This window comes from Petaurus breviceps, unplaced genomic scaffold, assembly GCF_028583685.1.
Source record: "Petaurus breviceps papuanus isolate PSGF00001 unplaced genomic scaffold, PetGlider_PUasm1.0 90601, whole genome shotgun sequence".
In the NCBI taxonomy this organism is placed as follows: Eukaryota; Metazoa; Chordata; class Mammalia; order Diprotodontia; family Petauridae; genus Petaurus; species Petaurus breviceps.
The window spans coordinates 2836374-2850330 of NW_027187282.1; the positions used below are offsets into that span (position 1 = coordinate 2836374).

Below are 13957 nucleotides of genomic sequence, written 5' to 3' on the forward strand. Positions count from 1 at the left end.
TTACCCTGTATATATATTATTTGTACATATTTGTTTGCTTGTTGTCTCCCCCATTAAATTGTGAGCTCCTTGAGGTCTAAGACTGTCTTTTTTTTTTTTTTGCTTTTTGGAGGGGGGAAGGTAAGGCAATTGGGGTTAAGTGACTTGCCCAAGGTCACACAGCTAGTAAATGTCAAGTTTCTGAGGCTACATTTGAACTCAGGTCCTCCTGACTCCAGGGCCGGCGCTCTATTCACTGTGCCACCTAGCTGCCCCCTAAGACTGTTTTTTACCTCTTCTTGTATCCCCAGCACTGAGCACAATGCCTGGAACATAACTTTTGTTGTTGTTCGCTCCTTTTCAGTTGTGTCCGACTCTTCATGATGCCATTGGAGGAATTGTTTGCCATTTCCTTCTCCAGCTCATTTTATGAATTTGTGAATTTATCAGTTGACTCTTCAGGATTTTCTAAATATACCACCATACTGTAAAAAAAATGATAGTTTTATTTCCTTGTTGCCTATACTATTCCTTCAATTTATTTTTCTTTTCTTATTGCCATAGCCAGCATTTTCTAATACAATATTGAATAGTAATAGTGATAATGGACATTCTTGCTTCAACTCTGATCTTATTAAATGCTTTTAGCTTATCCTCATTAAAAATAAAGCTTGCTCTTGGTTTTAGATAGATAGTACTTATCATTTGAAAGAATGCTCCCTTTATTCCTATGCTTTCTAGTATTTTTATTTAAATGGAAATGGGTATTGTATTTTCTTAGAAGCTTTTTCTGCATCTATTGAAATAATTACATGAATTTGACTGTTTTATGATTTGATTGTTTTATGGCCAAATATGCTTATAATTTTAATAATAATGAACCAGCCCTGAAGTTCTGGTATAAATCCTGCCTGGTCATAGTGTTTGATCTTTATGATATATTGCTATAGTCTCCTTTCTAATATTTCATTTAAAATTTTTGCATCAATATTTGTTAGAGAAATTGATGCGTTGTTTTCTTTCTCTGTTTTGACTCTACCTGGTTTAGGGATTTTATTATTGTCATAAAAGGAATTTGGTAGGACATCTTCTTTACCTGCTTATTCAAGTTTATGTACATTGAAATTAATCATTCTTTAAATATTTGGGAAAATTCAGTTGTAAATCTGCTGGTCTTGGTGTTTTTTCTTTTGGAGTTAATTTAATACTTGTGCAATTTCTTTTCTAAGTTAGGGTTATTTAAATATTATTTCCTGTTCTATGAAACTGGGCAATTTATATCTTTGTAAATATTCATTCATTTCATTTAGACTGTCAGGTTTATTGGCATATATTTCGGTGACATAGCTCCTAATAATTGTTTTATTTTTATTTTTTTTCTCTTTAAAAAATTTTTTTTAGTTTATATCATTCATTTCCACAAGATTTTGAGTTACAAATTTTCTCCCCAATTTTCCCTACCCACCACCCCAAAAAAAAGCATTCCCATTGAATATCCCCTCCCCCAATCTGCTCTCTCCCAGATCTTCCCCCAAACCCCCTTCGACTTTCCAGTAGGGCACGATGGATCTCTATGCCCCAGTGCCTGTATATATATAAGCTACTAGTATATATATAAGCTACTAGTACACCTGAATAGATGTCAACACAAGTACATATAAATCTGCATCCTTTATCCAATGGTAGTGGACCAATATAATCTATTTGCCAGATTTGGGCTGGGACTTTTCCTCTTGCTATCTCTCCAGTTACTACCTGAGGAACAGTTCGCTTCTTTTCCAATTGACATATATGACATTCTTCTGCTATCTGTTTTAACAGTGAATGAGAGATACTAATACCTCGATCTTGTGCCCACTGGTGTGTGGCCTGGACCCCCAAATGGCCTGCTGTTTGGTGGACCCATTTTGCTAATACCAGATCATCAGTTGTTGTCAAAGTAGGGACAATATGTTCAGTAGCAATCTTTGCCAGTCGATCAGCATGAGCATTGTACTCATGTTCTGGTGTGGTGGGGGCCACATGAGCATCTACATGAAAAACTGACAAGTCAGTGACCAAAGACATGTTCCAGATATCTTCCCATAATTCTTTGCCCCAGACTTGTTTACCATGAATTTCCCAATTTTCATTTTTCCACATGGGCATCCATGTAGCTAACCCATTAGCTACCGCCCATGAATCAGTGAATATATGACACTGTCCTCCTTGTTCTATTTTGATGGCTTGATATACTGCCATAAGTTCAGCATATTGGCTACTTGCACCTATCCCAGTACTTTCCAAAGTCCTTCTAGTGCATGGGTTATAGGCCACTGCTTTCCAATGTCTTTTTTGCCCCAAATATTTTGCTGTCCCATCAGTAAACCATGCATGTCTCTTTTGTTCCTCAGTTAATACATCATATCCCTCATTCCATTTTACAGTGGACTGTACCAACTGTTGCTTTGGCTCAGGGGGTGTGTCATTCCTCTCAATTTCTATGTTTGCTATAGATTCATGCAGAGCAGAGACTCCGCTTTTGCCTGTTTTTGCTCTATTTTGAATATACCACTTCCATTTGATTATACTAGCCTCTTGGGCATGTCCAATTCTGTGAGAAGCTGGGGTACTCATTACCCAGGTCATAATTGGGATTCCAGGTCTTAATATCACTTCATGGCCCACAGTCAGTTGTTCAGTCTCCACCAAAGCCCAATATGCAGCTAACAACTGCTTTTCAAAAGGTGTATACTGGACTCCAGATGAAGGGAGTTTCCTACACCAAAATCCCAAAGGTACATTTCGGCTTTGTTGTTTTTGCCATAAGCTCCAGTTTGCATAATCATCTTGTACAGTCACTTGCAATTCCACTGGACCATTTTGCATGGGCCACAAATCTAGGGCCAATTGTATGGCAGCCTTGGCTTCTTCAAAAGCTTTACTCTGCTCAAGTCCCCAATCGAATTCATATTTCTTCCATGTGACTCTATATAAAGGTTTTAAAATCTGTACCAAATGTGGAATGTGGTGCCTCCAGTATCCAAACAATCCTATGAACTTTTGGGCCTCCTTCTTATTAGTAGGGGTAGGAAAATCCTGAATCTTTTGTCGGGCTTGAGGAAGAATCTCCCTTAGCCCCTTGTTCCATTGTATACCCCAAAATTTCACATTTTGAGCTGGTCCTTGAACCTTTGCAGGGTTAATTTCCCACCCTTTACTTTTCATATGCTCAATTAGAAGGGTCAAACTCCTTTCCACTACTTTCGCATCTTTTCCCTGTATCATGATATCATCAATGTAGTGGGTAAGCTGTACACCAGGTAGCTTTAATTCATCCAACTGTTCAGCCACAATCCTGTGACAAATAGTGGGGCTATGTATGTACCCTTGTGGCAAGCGGGTGAAAGTATATTGTCTACCCTGCCAAGTGAAAGCGAAGTGGTCCCATTGTTTAGGGTCTATTGGGATGGTGAAGAAGGCATTTGCCAAGTCAATAACTGCATACCAAGTCCCATCATATTTCTGGATCCTTTGTATTAAGGTGATGGTATCTGGAACAGCAGCATACAAAGAAGGAGTCACCTTATTCAACTGTCTATAATCCACAGTCATTCTCCATGTCCCATCTGATTTTCTTACTGGCCAGACAGGATTATTCCATCTTGTGGTTGTAGGGACTAACACTCCTGCTTCAACATATTCCTTTATAGTAGTGGCAATTTCATCTTGCCCACCTGGCACACGATACTGTTTTAAAGTAATTACTTCAGAAGGTTCAGGTAAAGTGATTGGGTCCATTTTTAATTTTCCCACTAAAACTGTATTAATTCCTATCTTCCTCACAGCAAATTGGTATCTCCCTTCAGGTAAATTCAGAGTCATGCCTCTCAATACATCTATTCCAATGATGTATTCAGGAATGGGTACAACAACCACAGTATATTCTTTCTTAGGTAACTGCCCAATTTTCATTGTTATTTTAACTTGTCTGGCTGATATTTCAGCACCTCCTAGACCTGTGATGGTAATAGGAGTTCCATGTTTAAACTTATCAGGGTTTCCATAGATAAGTGTGGCCTCAGCCCCAGTATCAAGCAGTGCCCTAGTCACAGTAGTTGATCCATTCTTCCAATATATTGTTAAACCAATATGGGGTCTGCAATCTCTTCTGCATATTTCTTTTATCTGGGCTGGGGCTTGGCCTATCTCCTATTCCCCCTGAAGGTGGGGCAAACTTGGATACAAAGATTCAGATTCAGAAATACCTGCAGGGGTGGTTCCTGCTTCCCTGTTCATTCTAATGCTAAGTACCTTTTCTTGGTACAGCTTATGCAGCTCTTCAGTTGGAATACCATCTATTCTTCTGAAGTCCACCCCTGCTCTTAATAGAGCAGTAAACAGTTCCCTTCTTGTTGGTCTATTTTGTCTCTGAATCCTCTGGCTGTTTACTCTTCTCTCTCGAGGCAATTTGTCTTTTTCCCATTCCCCTAAATAGCTTAATTGTGAAATCTTATCCAGCACCTCTGAAAGAGGGTGCCCTATTTCTCCAATTAACAGAGTCAGAATTAGGTGCTTATATGCAGGAGGAGCTGTCTTCACTATGATATTTCTATGAGGAACTCCTAGGGGGGTATCATAATATGCATTTGCATCTCCAATCAGGATAGCAGTTTTCATTACCTCCTCCTTTAGCTTTCTCATACAGTCTCTAAGTGAGTACTAGGGTCTGTCTCCCCTAGGCCACATAGATTCAGTAGGATGTTGCTTTTTGCATCCTTCTGCAGCTAAAGCTAGAAAATTAGTTTTGTTATTTCGTCCTTGCATATGGTGATCCCTAAAAGCCTGGTGTACAAAAGGATTCTGACTGATACTTATGAATTTTAAACAGTCCTCATTGTCCAGTGTTATTCCTCCAGCGCCTTCATCAGTGATTCTTACTATCCAAGACACTAAAGACTCCCTCATTCTTTGGGTGAATCTACTCAATATATCAGTGATCTCCTGTTGAGTGAAATCCTCAATTATCTCCCTGGACTCTGTTTTGCCTCGGTGGTTCTCCTGTCTTCTTCTTCGTATGGGGAGAGCTTCTACATTAGAAGACTCCTCATCTAACCTTGCTCCATTCTCCTCACACACATTCTCCTGGAAGCTGTCAGGGCAACTCTGCCCAGCCTGTACAAAAGCTGCATGCACATTCGTTCTGCTAGTTTTTTGCTTCCTTTTAGCTACATGAACAGTAGCTTGCTCCTGGACCACATGAGTCCCTCCAGTTTGGTCTTCTGAGTGCTGTGACACAGAAGAATCCTCAGGCAAACCAGCTGACTCCCTAGCCATCCGAGCTCTTTCCTTCAGCAGCTTATCCCTACTTTTACACATAAGGCAATAACTTGTTAGCAGCACCCAGCCTCTCCTGCACACTCCTGCCAGTTCTTTGCCTGGTTCTATGGGTATTGCTTTCAAACATCTTTCCAAATCTCCAGGTTCTCCCTCTTTTAGCCTTGGTTCCCAGTTTTCACAGGGCCCTGTGCTTTTAGCCCATTCTCTGGCTAGAGAGGAATAAGGCAAATCCTCCCATCCTGGAATAGCCATTTCTCCCTCTAAAGCCCCACTGCTTCCAAATAGAGGTCCGACATTTTGTGATCCCATCCTGGTCGCCAAATGTATCAGCAATGCCATATTCACAATGCCTATGGAGATTACAGATATGCTGATATAATTATCCATCACAAAATACATCATGCTTGCCATATGGGGGAATAAACGAGAAAATTTATTAAGATACCAAAAGACTGAGTCCCAAAACCAGAAAGTGAAAGCCATCAGAGTAGTTATGACATTGGCACAGGTAGATAAAGTAGAAAGCACCCACATTTTCAAGCCTTTAAAACAGAACAGGCTACCTCAGGCAAAGGTCCTCCTCTCCCCACTTACAGCAACCACCCAGCGTCCGGGAAGCGCGCTCCCAGCAGCTCCGGCCCCTGGCAGTCCTCAGCAGGAGTCTTTAGCAGAAATTCTGGCTAACTCAAAAAGGGCTTCGCACTGCCACTGCTGCTGCCTCTACTGCTGCTTCCGCCGTCGCCCCCACTGCCAGCCACCACAGGAACTCTAGTTTTGGCTTCCATTTCCTCTTGCTCCGCCCCTTCCTGCTACGTCAGCAAGTCCAATGGGGCATGGAAGATCTTTAAATCCCATAACCCTTACACACCGGCAGCTGGTCAGGCCGCCCTGGGGCTAAGACCACTGGCTCAAGCGGGGCTAGGATCAGCTCCCAGAGCACTGTGCTGGCCACTTGCTGCCGGTCTGCCAGGCTGTCCTCAGCTGGAAGTTAGCTCCTCTGTGTCATTTTGTGGGTTATGTAGCTCCAAAGTTTGTCGAGAGCCATTTTTTACATGAATTGGGGGAGGTGGGAGCCGGAACTGAGAGAAAGTCCTGTTTCCAGCCCTCAGTCTTGACTCCGCCTGCCAAGATCTTAATGATTGTTTTTCATTTCTTTGTTGGTTGTGAATTTATCTTTTTCATTTTTTGTATTGGTAGTTTTCTTCTTCTTCTTCTTGCTTTTTGGAGGGGGGAAGGCAGGGCAATTGGGGTTGTGACTTGCCCAAGGTCACATGGCTTGTAAGTGTTAAGTGTGTGAAGCTGGGTTTGAACTCAGGTCCTCCTAACTCCAGGGCTGGTGCTCTATTCACTGCACCACCTAGCCACCCCTCTTCTTTTTCTTAATCAATAATCAAGCCATTCACTAATGGCATATCTATTCTAGTGATTCTTTCCTTGATCTATTTTCCAAATCAGTTTTTTCCCTGTATTTCACATGTTCTTCTATTTTCTAAGTTTTTTTACTTTGTTTTAGTGTTTCTTGATTCTCCTGGAGCTCCTATTTAGCCTATTCTACTTTTCAAAGAATTCTTTTCTTTGGTAAAGTTTTGTACTTTTTGTTCCAAGCTGCTAATTCTCTTTTCATATCTTTCTTCCTTCACTCTTTTTTCTTTTTCCATCTTTCCCTCTACTAGTCTCATTTTTTAAAATATTTTTTTAGAATTAAAAAAAGTCTTTAACTCTTCCAGGAATTCCAGTTGGACTTGTGTCCAAGCTGCATTTTTCTTTGAAGCTTTGATTATAGATTGTTTTGAGTCATTCTTGCCTTTTTGTTTTGTGACTTGAGCTTTCTTGTTATCATAATAACTCTTTATGATGGGATTATTTTTTGTTTGTTCATTTTTCTAGTCTACTTCTTGATTTTGGACTTATGTTAGTACTGTGTTCTGCACATTTCTTGGGGTGGGAGATGATGGGGGCTGGGAGGGGCTGAAGTTCTGACCTGAACTTCTGTCCTCTTACAGCCTTCAGTTGCTTTCATAGCTCCAGCCGGTGACCTACAAGCTTTTGGTGGTGTGATCCTTGGGGATGTATGTTGATTGTCTTGTTGGTTGGAACTCTGCAAGTTCCAGATCTAGGTTTTGGTCTGAGTGGTTAAGAGTTTCAGCAGACTGCTACTTGACTCAGCCACTGTCAGCTTTCTGGGAGGTTTTGCAGGTTCAACGTGACTGAACTTCTGGCTGCTCTTTGGTCTGGGAAACTGGGCCATGCTCCAGGGATTAGAGTCACACAACTACTGTTTGCACAGAACTTGTTTCTAGAGCTGAAGGTCACAACCACTCCTCTTTGCCCTGGATTTGTGACAGCACTGAGTAGTGTGTGAAAGAGTCGCCAGATGCCCCCACTTCTGCACCTAGGGTTTGCTCAGGGATCTCCTGAGATCTCTCCCTGGCTTGGTCCTCTCTCAGTTCCCACCATTGCCATCACCACTGCTGTTGTTGCAGTGCACTCCTGGGCAGATCCCAACCTCAGTGTAAGCAGACCTCTCTGTCCATCTACTGAAGTTACCTGGCCTAAACGTATGACTCATTGTGACTTATTTTTGGCTTTCCTGATCAAAATTCAGTCTGGTGCATTCTCCAGATCTTTGTTGAGGAGGTGTAGGGCCAGAGCTAGACTCTAATGCTTCCTTACTCTGCCATCTCCTTAATCTATTTTCTAGGTCAGTTTTGGGTGGTATCATTCACCTTACTTTTTCTTCATTTTTTCAGCTTTTTGACTTTGTTTTAATATTTCTTGTTGTCCCATGGAGTTATTGGTTTCTATTTGGTTCATTTTCATTTTCAAGGAGTTTGTTTCTTGGGCAAGATTTTATACCTCTTTGTGCCAAGCTATTAATTTCCTTTCCAGTTCTTTCTTCCATAGCTCTCATTTCTTTTCTATTTCCCCCCTCAAGCACTCTCATTTCCTTAATAAGAGTATCTTAAAACTTGTTTTAAAAAACAACAAACCGGGGCGGCCAGGTAGCACAGCAAGTAAGAGCACCAGCTCCAGTGTTGGGATGACCTGGATCAAATCTGGGCTCAGATACTTAGCACCACACCCAGAAATAACTGGCCATGTAACCTTGAGCAAGTTACTTAACCCTGATTGCTTAAAAAAAATACAACAACAACAAACCCTTACTTAATCTCTTCTAGGAATTCTAGTAGAATGTGTGTACAGTCTGTGGTTGGTTGTTTTTTTTTTTTTTGAGGCTTTGGTTGTAGCTATTTGGGAGTCATTCTCTTCTTTTGGGCTTATGTCCTGAGGGCACCTGTTACAATAATAGATTTTTTATCATGAGATTCTTTTTTTATTTGCTCATTTGTCCAGCCTACTTCTTGATTTTGGATGTTGTAATAGGTCTGGGATCTGTACACTTTTGGAGGGAAGGTCTGCTTTCTTGGGATATTACATTGTGTTATTCCAAGATCTCAGGAACAGCTCAGATTAGGGACCAGCAAGCTTTCAGTGTTCCCAAAGGGGTCTCATTGAGGGCAAAATCTGATCACTGTCCCCCTGGTCTGAGCTCTGCCAGTTCCTGACCTGAGTTTGGGTTTGAGCAACAGTAGATGCTGCTGCATTCATCCACTGTCAGCCATCTGGGAAGCTCTGCTGGTTCCGAGTGACAGAATTATTGGTTCCCCTTTGGTCTGAGATTCCTCCCTTATTATACCACTTCAGACTTCAAACTAGACTGAAGGCTAGCACTGAGACCCTACTCTGTGCTTACAGTCTGAGCTAAGCTGCTGCTACTTGCTTCTGAGCTTGCTCCTCACTGCCTAAGGCCTGTGTCCCCTCCCTACTGCAAAACACCATCTCTGGGTACAGTTTCCCTCCTCATTGTGCCCTGGATCCATGACATGGATCTGGTAGTGAGTAACAAAGCTGCCAAATGGCACCTGTTCACACACCCTGTATGAGTTGGAGACAGGTCTTGCTCTTGGTCACAGGCATTGCATACTGCTTATTCCTGGCCAGACCCTGGCTCCAGTGTCCTCAGATGTTTCTGTTTCTATTTGCCAACCTGGGCTGGAAAAATGAGTCACTGTGATTTTTCCTTGGATTTCTCCATCAGGATTCGATGGTGCATTCTCTAAATTTGTTTGGAGGAATTCTTTGGGGGGGGGGGAGAGGAGCTCAGATGTACTGCATGCTGCTGTTCCTGCATGTTGGTAGCACTCCCCACCCCATCCTCCACTCATTTTTCTAATTAGAGGACTCTGTGAATGTGTGTATGAAACAGAGGGGGAGAGACAGAGAGACACAGAGAAAAAGAGACAGAGCCAGAAAGAGAAACACATAAAGAGGGAGACAGAGAGAGGGGATAGAGAGACAGAGAGGGGGGGGAGAGGGAGAGGGAGAGAGAGAGAGAGGGAGGGGGAGAGAGAGAAAGAGAGCGAGAGAGAGAGAGAGAGAGAGAGAGAGAGAGAGAGAGAGAGAAGAGGAGAAGAGAGGTTTTTTATATGCACATTGAGTACTTACTTGGCAACATTTTGTTCTAGATCATAAACAGGAATTTTCATGTGTAGTTGTTAAAATCTCCTAAAGCTATTTCTGTTTCTTGCCTTGGCTGTGGGTAGGTGTGAAAGATGTCAAGGATTTGCCGATCATGCCTGGCCAGACATTCAAATATAAATGGGAAGTCACTTTGGAGGATGGGCCAACTCAAGCAGATCCCAGATGCCTGACTAGGTACTACTCCAGCTCTGTCAATGCAGAACGAGACCTGGCTTCGGGCCTCATTGGACCCCTCCTCATATGCCATAAAGAGACTGTGGATCAAAGAGGGAATCAGGTGCGTCCTTCCGTCTCCTCACATGGGTTCTGCTCAGAGGACTGCTCCGATGGGAGCTGCAACATGGGGGAGGGTTAGGAGCCAAGGAAATAGCATTGCTCAGTGTGCTTCTCTTATTGGTCAACTAGAGAATACAGCAGTTCAAAGAAAAGATATTTAATTACAGAAAATGGCTAAATAAAGGACAAGAAAGATTTTGCCCATATAGAGGTCACCATCCTAATAGACAGGCAGGGTACAAATGCAGAAAACATGTGTGATAAGGCTTACATGTAGGGATCACATGCAGACGATATGTGTGCGCTCCCCGGAACAACACACACTTCTAACTCTAGAGAGACCTCTGCCCCTGGTGATGTCACCAAGGGAGCCACTTTCTCTGCTAAGTGGGGGTCTGCTTCTGTCCATTCTACTTCTGGGCATCTCTGCTACTTCTAGACATGGAGCTGAGGTTCTCCCTTGATGTGTTAATTCCACTTCTGGGTGTCTTTTCTGCTTTCCTGTGGTCCTCTCCTCTTCTTTCCATGGTTGACTGGCTCTGCCACCCTTGGGCATCTCTGCTTTCCTGGAGTCCTCTCCTCTTCTTTCTGTGGTCGGGTGGCTCTGCCATCATTGGGCATTTCTGCTTTCCTGGAGTCCTCTCCTTTCCTCTTCTTTCCATGGTTGGGTGGCTTTGCCACCACTGGCAACTCTGCTTTCCTGGGGTCCTCTCCTCTCCTCTTCTTTCCTTGCTTCAATGCCCTTTCCATTGTTGAGCATTTTTGCCAAATTGGAGTGCTCTCCTGTCCTCCTCTTTCCAAGGCTGGCCATCTTTGCTGCATTCTGGTATCTCTGCTGATCTGGGATTCCTTCCTGTTCTGTGTCTTCAGCAGCTGACTGTCCCTGTTGCTTCATGACATCTCTGTTGAGCTTCTGTCCTTTCTTGTTTCTTCCTTCTGAGGTGGGGCATCTTCTCTGCTTCTCAGCAGTTCTGTCCATCTGAGGTGTTCTCCTGCTCTCTTTCCACTGTGGAGCATCTCTCCTGTTGCTGTTGGCTATCTCTGCTGCACTGGCACACCCTCCTCTTTTCTTCTTTCCATTCCTAGGTGTTACAGCTACTGTAGGCTGTCCTTATTGAACTGGTGTGCTTTCCTGCTCTCTTTTTTCCACAGCTACATGACTGCTGATCCGGGGATGGGAAATGGAGCGACAAGAAGTCAGCTCCCACTCATCCTGCCTGTTCTTAAGACAACAGGGCTTGTTCATGATTAGTTTGACATCTTACAACAAGATGTTGAATCTCATGGACTTACAACATTGCTGTTACCGCGTGGAAAACATGCAAACAGGCCAAAAGTTCTAAGATTACAACCTATGTTTTCTCCACTGTAATAGCATCTGCTACCACTGCTTATGGGCATCCTGATATCCTGAGGGCAAAAAGATGCAAGTGAACTAAGAAATAAGCTATGGGTTGGTAACTGGCTGTAATTTTGGGGTGAGAACTTCACTTGTTTCCTCTTATCTCTTGCGGCAAAATCAATGGAAAAGTTTATTCAAATTAATAATGGAGGGGATACAATGGCCTCCTTTAAAGATTGATTCCTGAAAAGAACCACAGAAGTGAACATACTAACAGGATTGGGAACAACAGTGAATATAGGCCAACCTTCTTCATCACATTTTCCACTTTTTCTTATCAACAAGATAGGGTAATTAAATGGCATCTGCCCCTTTTGGATGACTCCTTGTTTCTCTATGACTGGCTGTATTCCTTCAATTTGAGTTTTAGACAAAGGATATTGTTTAACACACAGCCAAGGCTTATAACAACTAATTATAACTGGTTTAATTCCTCTCATCAAGATTATACTGTTACCTGAGTGAACCCCTAACCAGATCAATTTCTTTTAACTCAAGGTGGTTTTCCAGCATGAGGTGAAATTTTCAGTTTCCCCAATCCCCCTCCTAAACCTAAGGGCCCACAGGAACCAAATAGCTAATATAGATAGATAGATAGATAGATAGATAGATAGATAGATAGATAGATAGATAGATAGATAGATAGATAGATAGATAGATATAGATATGCCAGGTACATACAATCTCATTTGAACCTCACAACAACCATGGGAGGTAGGGGCTATAATTATCTCCATTTTACAGATGAAGAAACTGAGGCAAACAGAGGTGGGATGACTTGCCCAGAGTCACACAGCTAGTAAGTCTCTGAGAATGAATTTGAACTAAGGGTCTTCCTGACTCCAGCACCATCTCTGGGATATAGAATATGATAGTCTATAATTTACATGGCAAGTTTTTTCTCCGAACAGATTAACAGGTGAATAAAGTGAAAGCCAAAATCATGATTTTCAATGACAAGTCTTTATTTGAGTTCACCAAGAGAGCTGAGTGAGTTTTTAATGGTCTCACCTCTTCCATTTTCTTTCGTTTTTTTTTCTTTCTGACTAGCTAAATCATTCTTATGTGTGTTGGAGGCAAGACTCATCCAAAAGATACCAATAATCCTTTTGTTTTGGATGTGGGGTTTCTAAAAGTCCCCTTAGGGGAAGCTAGGTGGCTCAATGAATAAAGCACCAGTCCTGGAGTCAGGAAGACTTGAGTTCAAATCAGGCCTCAGACATTTGACACACTTACTAGCTGTGTGACCTTGGGCAAGTCACGTAACCCCAATTGCCTTGCCTTCCTCCCTCAAAAAACAAATCAAAACAATAAAAGTCTCCTTAGATAAACCAGCTTGTGTTCTTCAAATGAACCCTCCTCTGGCCACTGCAAATTTGATCCAAGGTCAGGATTGTTATAACACATTGAAAGAAACAAACAAACAAGATGGAATTCAATAGTGCTAAATGTAAAGTCGTATTGTGGGTTTCCTCTCTTCTCCCCATCCCACTTCTGAAAGCAGTAAGGATGAAACCAGGAACAATGACCAAACCAACTCTGCTACTATTCCACAGTAGGGTGTGTCAACCCACTGTGCTAGTTTTGTATTCATTAGCCATCATACTTTAAGGACCCAAGTGCCCTCCCTGACCACCACTCCTCTCTGTGTATGTTGTCTCTCCCATTAGAATATAAGCTTCTTGAGTTCAGGGACTGGCTTTGTTTTTTGTATCTGTCTCCCCACAGCTCTGGTTTGGAGAGGCTTATTGCCATACTGGCACACAGTAAGTGCTTAATGAATACTTTTTGAATGAATTTAATGAATACTTAATGAATTAATACTTAATGAATATTTTTTCATTCATTTGTCAAATTTGCACATGATCAATTGATCCAAGGTCAGGATTGTTATAACACATTGAATGAAACAAACAAGATAGAATTCAATAGTGCTAAATGTAAAGTCGTATTGTGGGTTCAAAGAATCAGCTTCACAAGCACAAGACAGGGGAGGCATAGCCAGGCAGCAAGTGGTCTGAAAAAGATCTTGGGGTTTTAGTGAACTTCAAGCTCAACTCAAGTCAGCAGGGTGATATGACCACCAATAAAATAGGATGGCATTAGGCTATATTAAGTTCAAGTACTTCCAGGGCTCAGTGTGACAGAAGGATGAGACTTGTTCTGCTTGGGCCTGGAAGGCAGAACTAGGAACAAGAAGTAAAAGATGGAATCAAGTCAATAAAGACTAAATGTGAGGGAAAGGGACCTAAACATTAGAGCTGTCCAAAAATGAAAGAAGCTATACTGCTCATCAGAGTTCTTCGAGAAGAGACCAGGGAATGGCTAGGTGGCACAGTAAATAAAGCGGCGGCCCCAGAGTCAGGAGGACCCGAGTTCAGTTCTGGCCTCAGACACTTCACACACACACACACACACACACACACACACACACACACA

The 13957-nt window shown here is 42.3% G+C and overlaps 1 protein-coding gene across 1 annotated transcript in view; it reads left to right on the top strand.

Moving 5' to 3' along the window:
• Positions 1-13957, top strand: part of F8 (coagulation factor VIII) — a 138409-nt gene that overhangs the window by 63994 nt on the left and 60458 nt on the right. The window contains exon 11 of the mRNA XM_069063748.1: positions 9903-10117. Coding sequence (XP_068919849.1) covers positions 9903-10117 — 215 coding nt within the window. The remainder of the gene's footprint in view (positions 1-9902; positions 10118-13957) is intronic.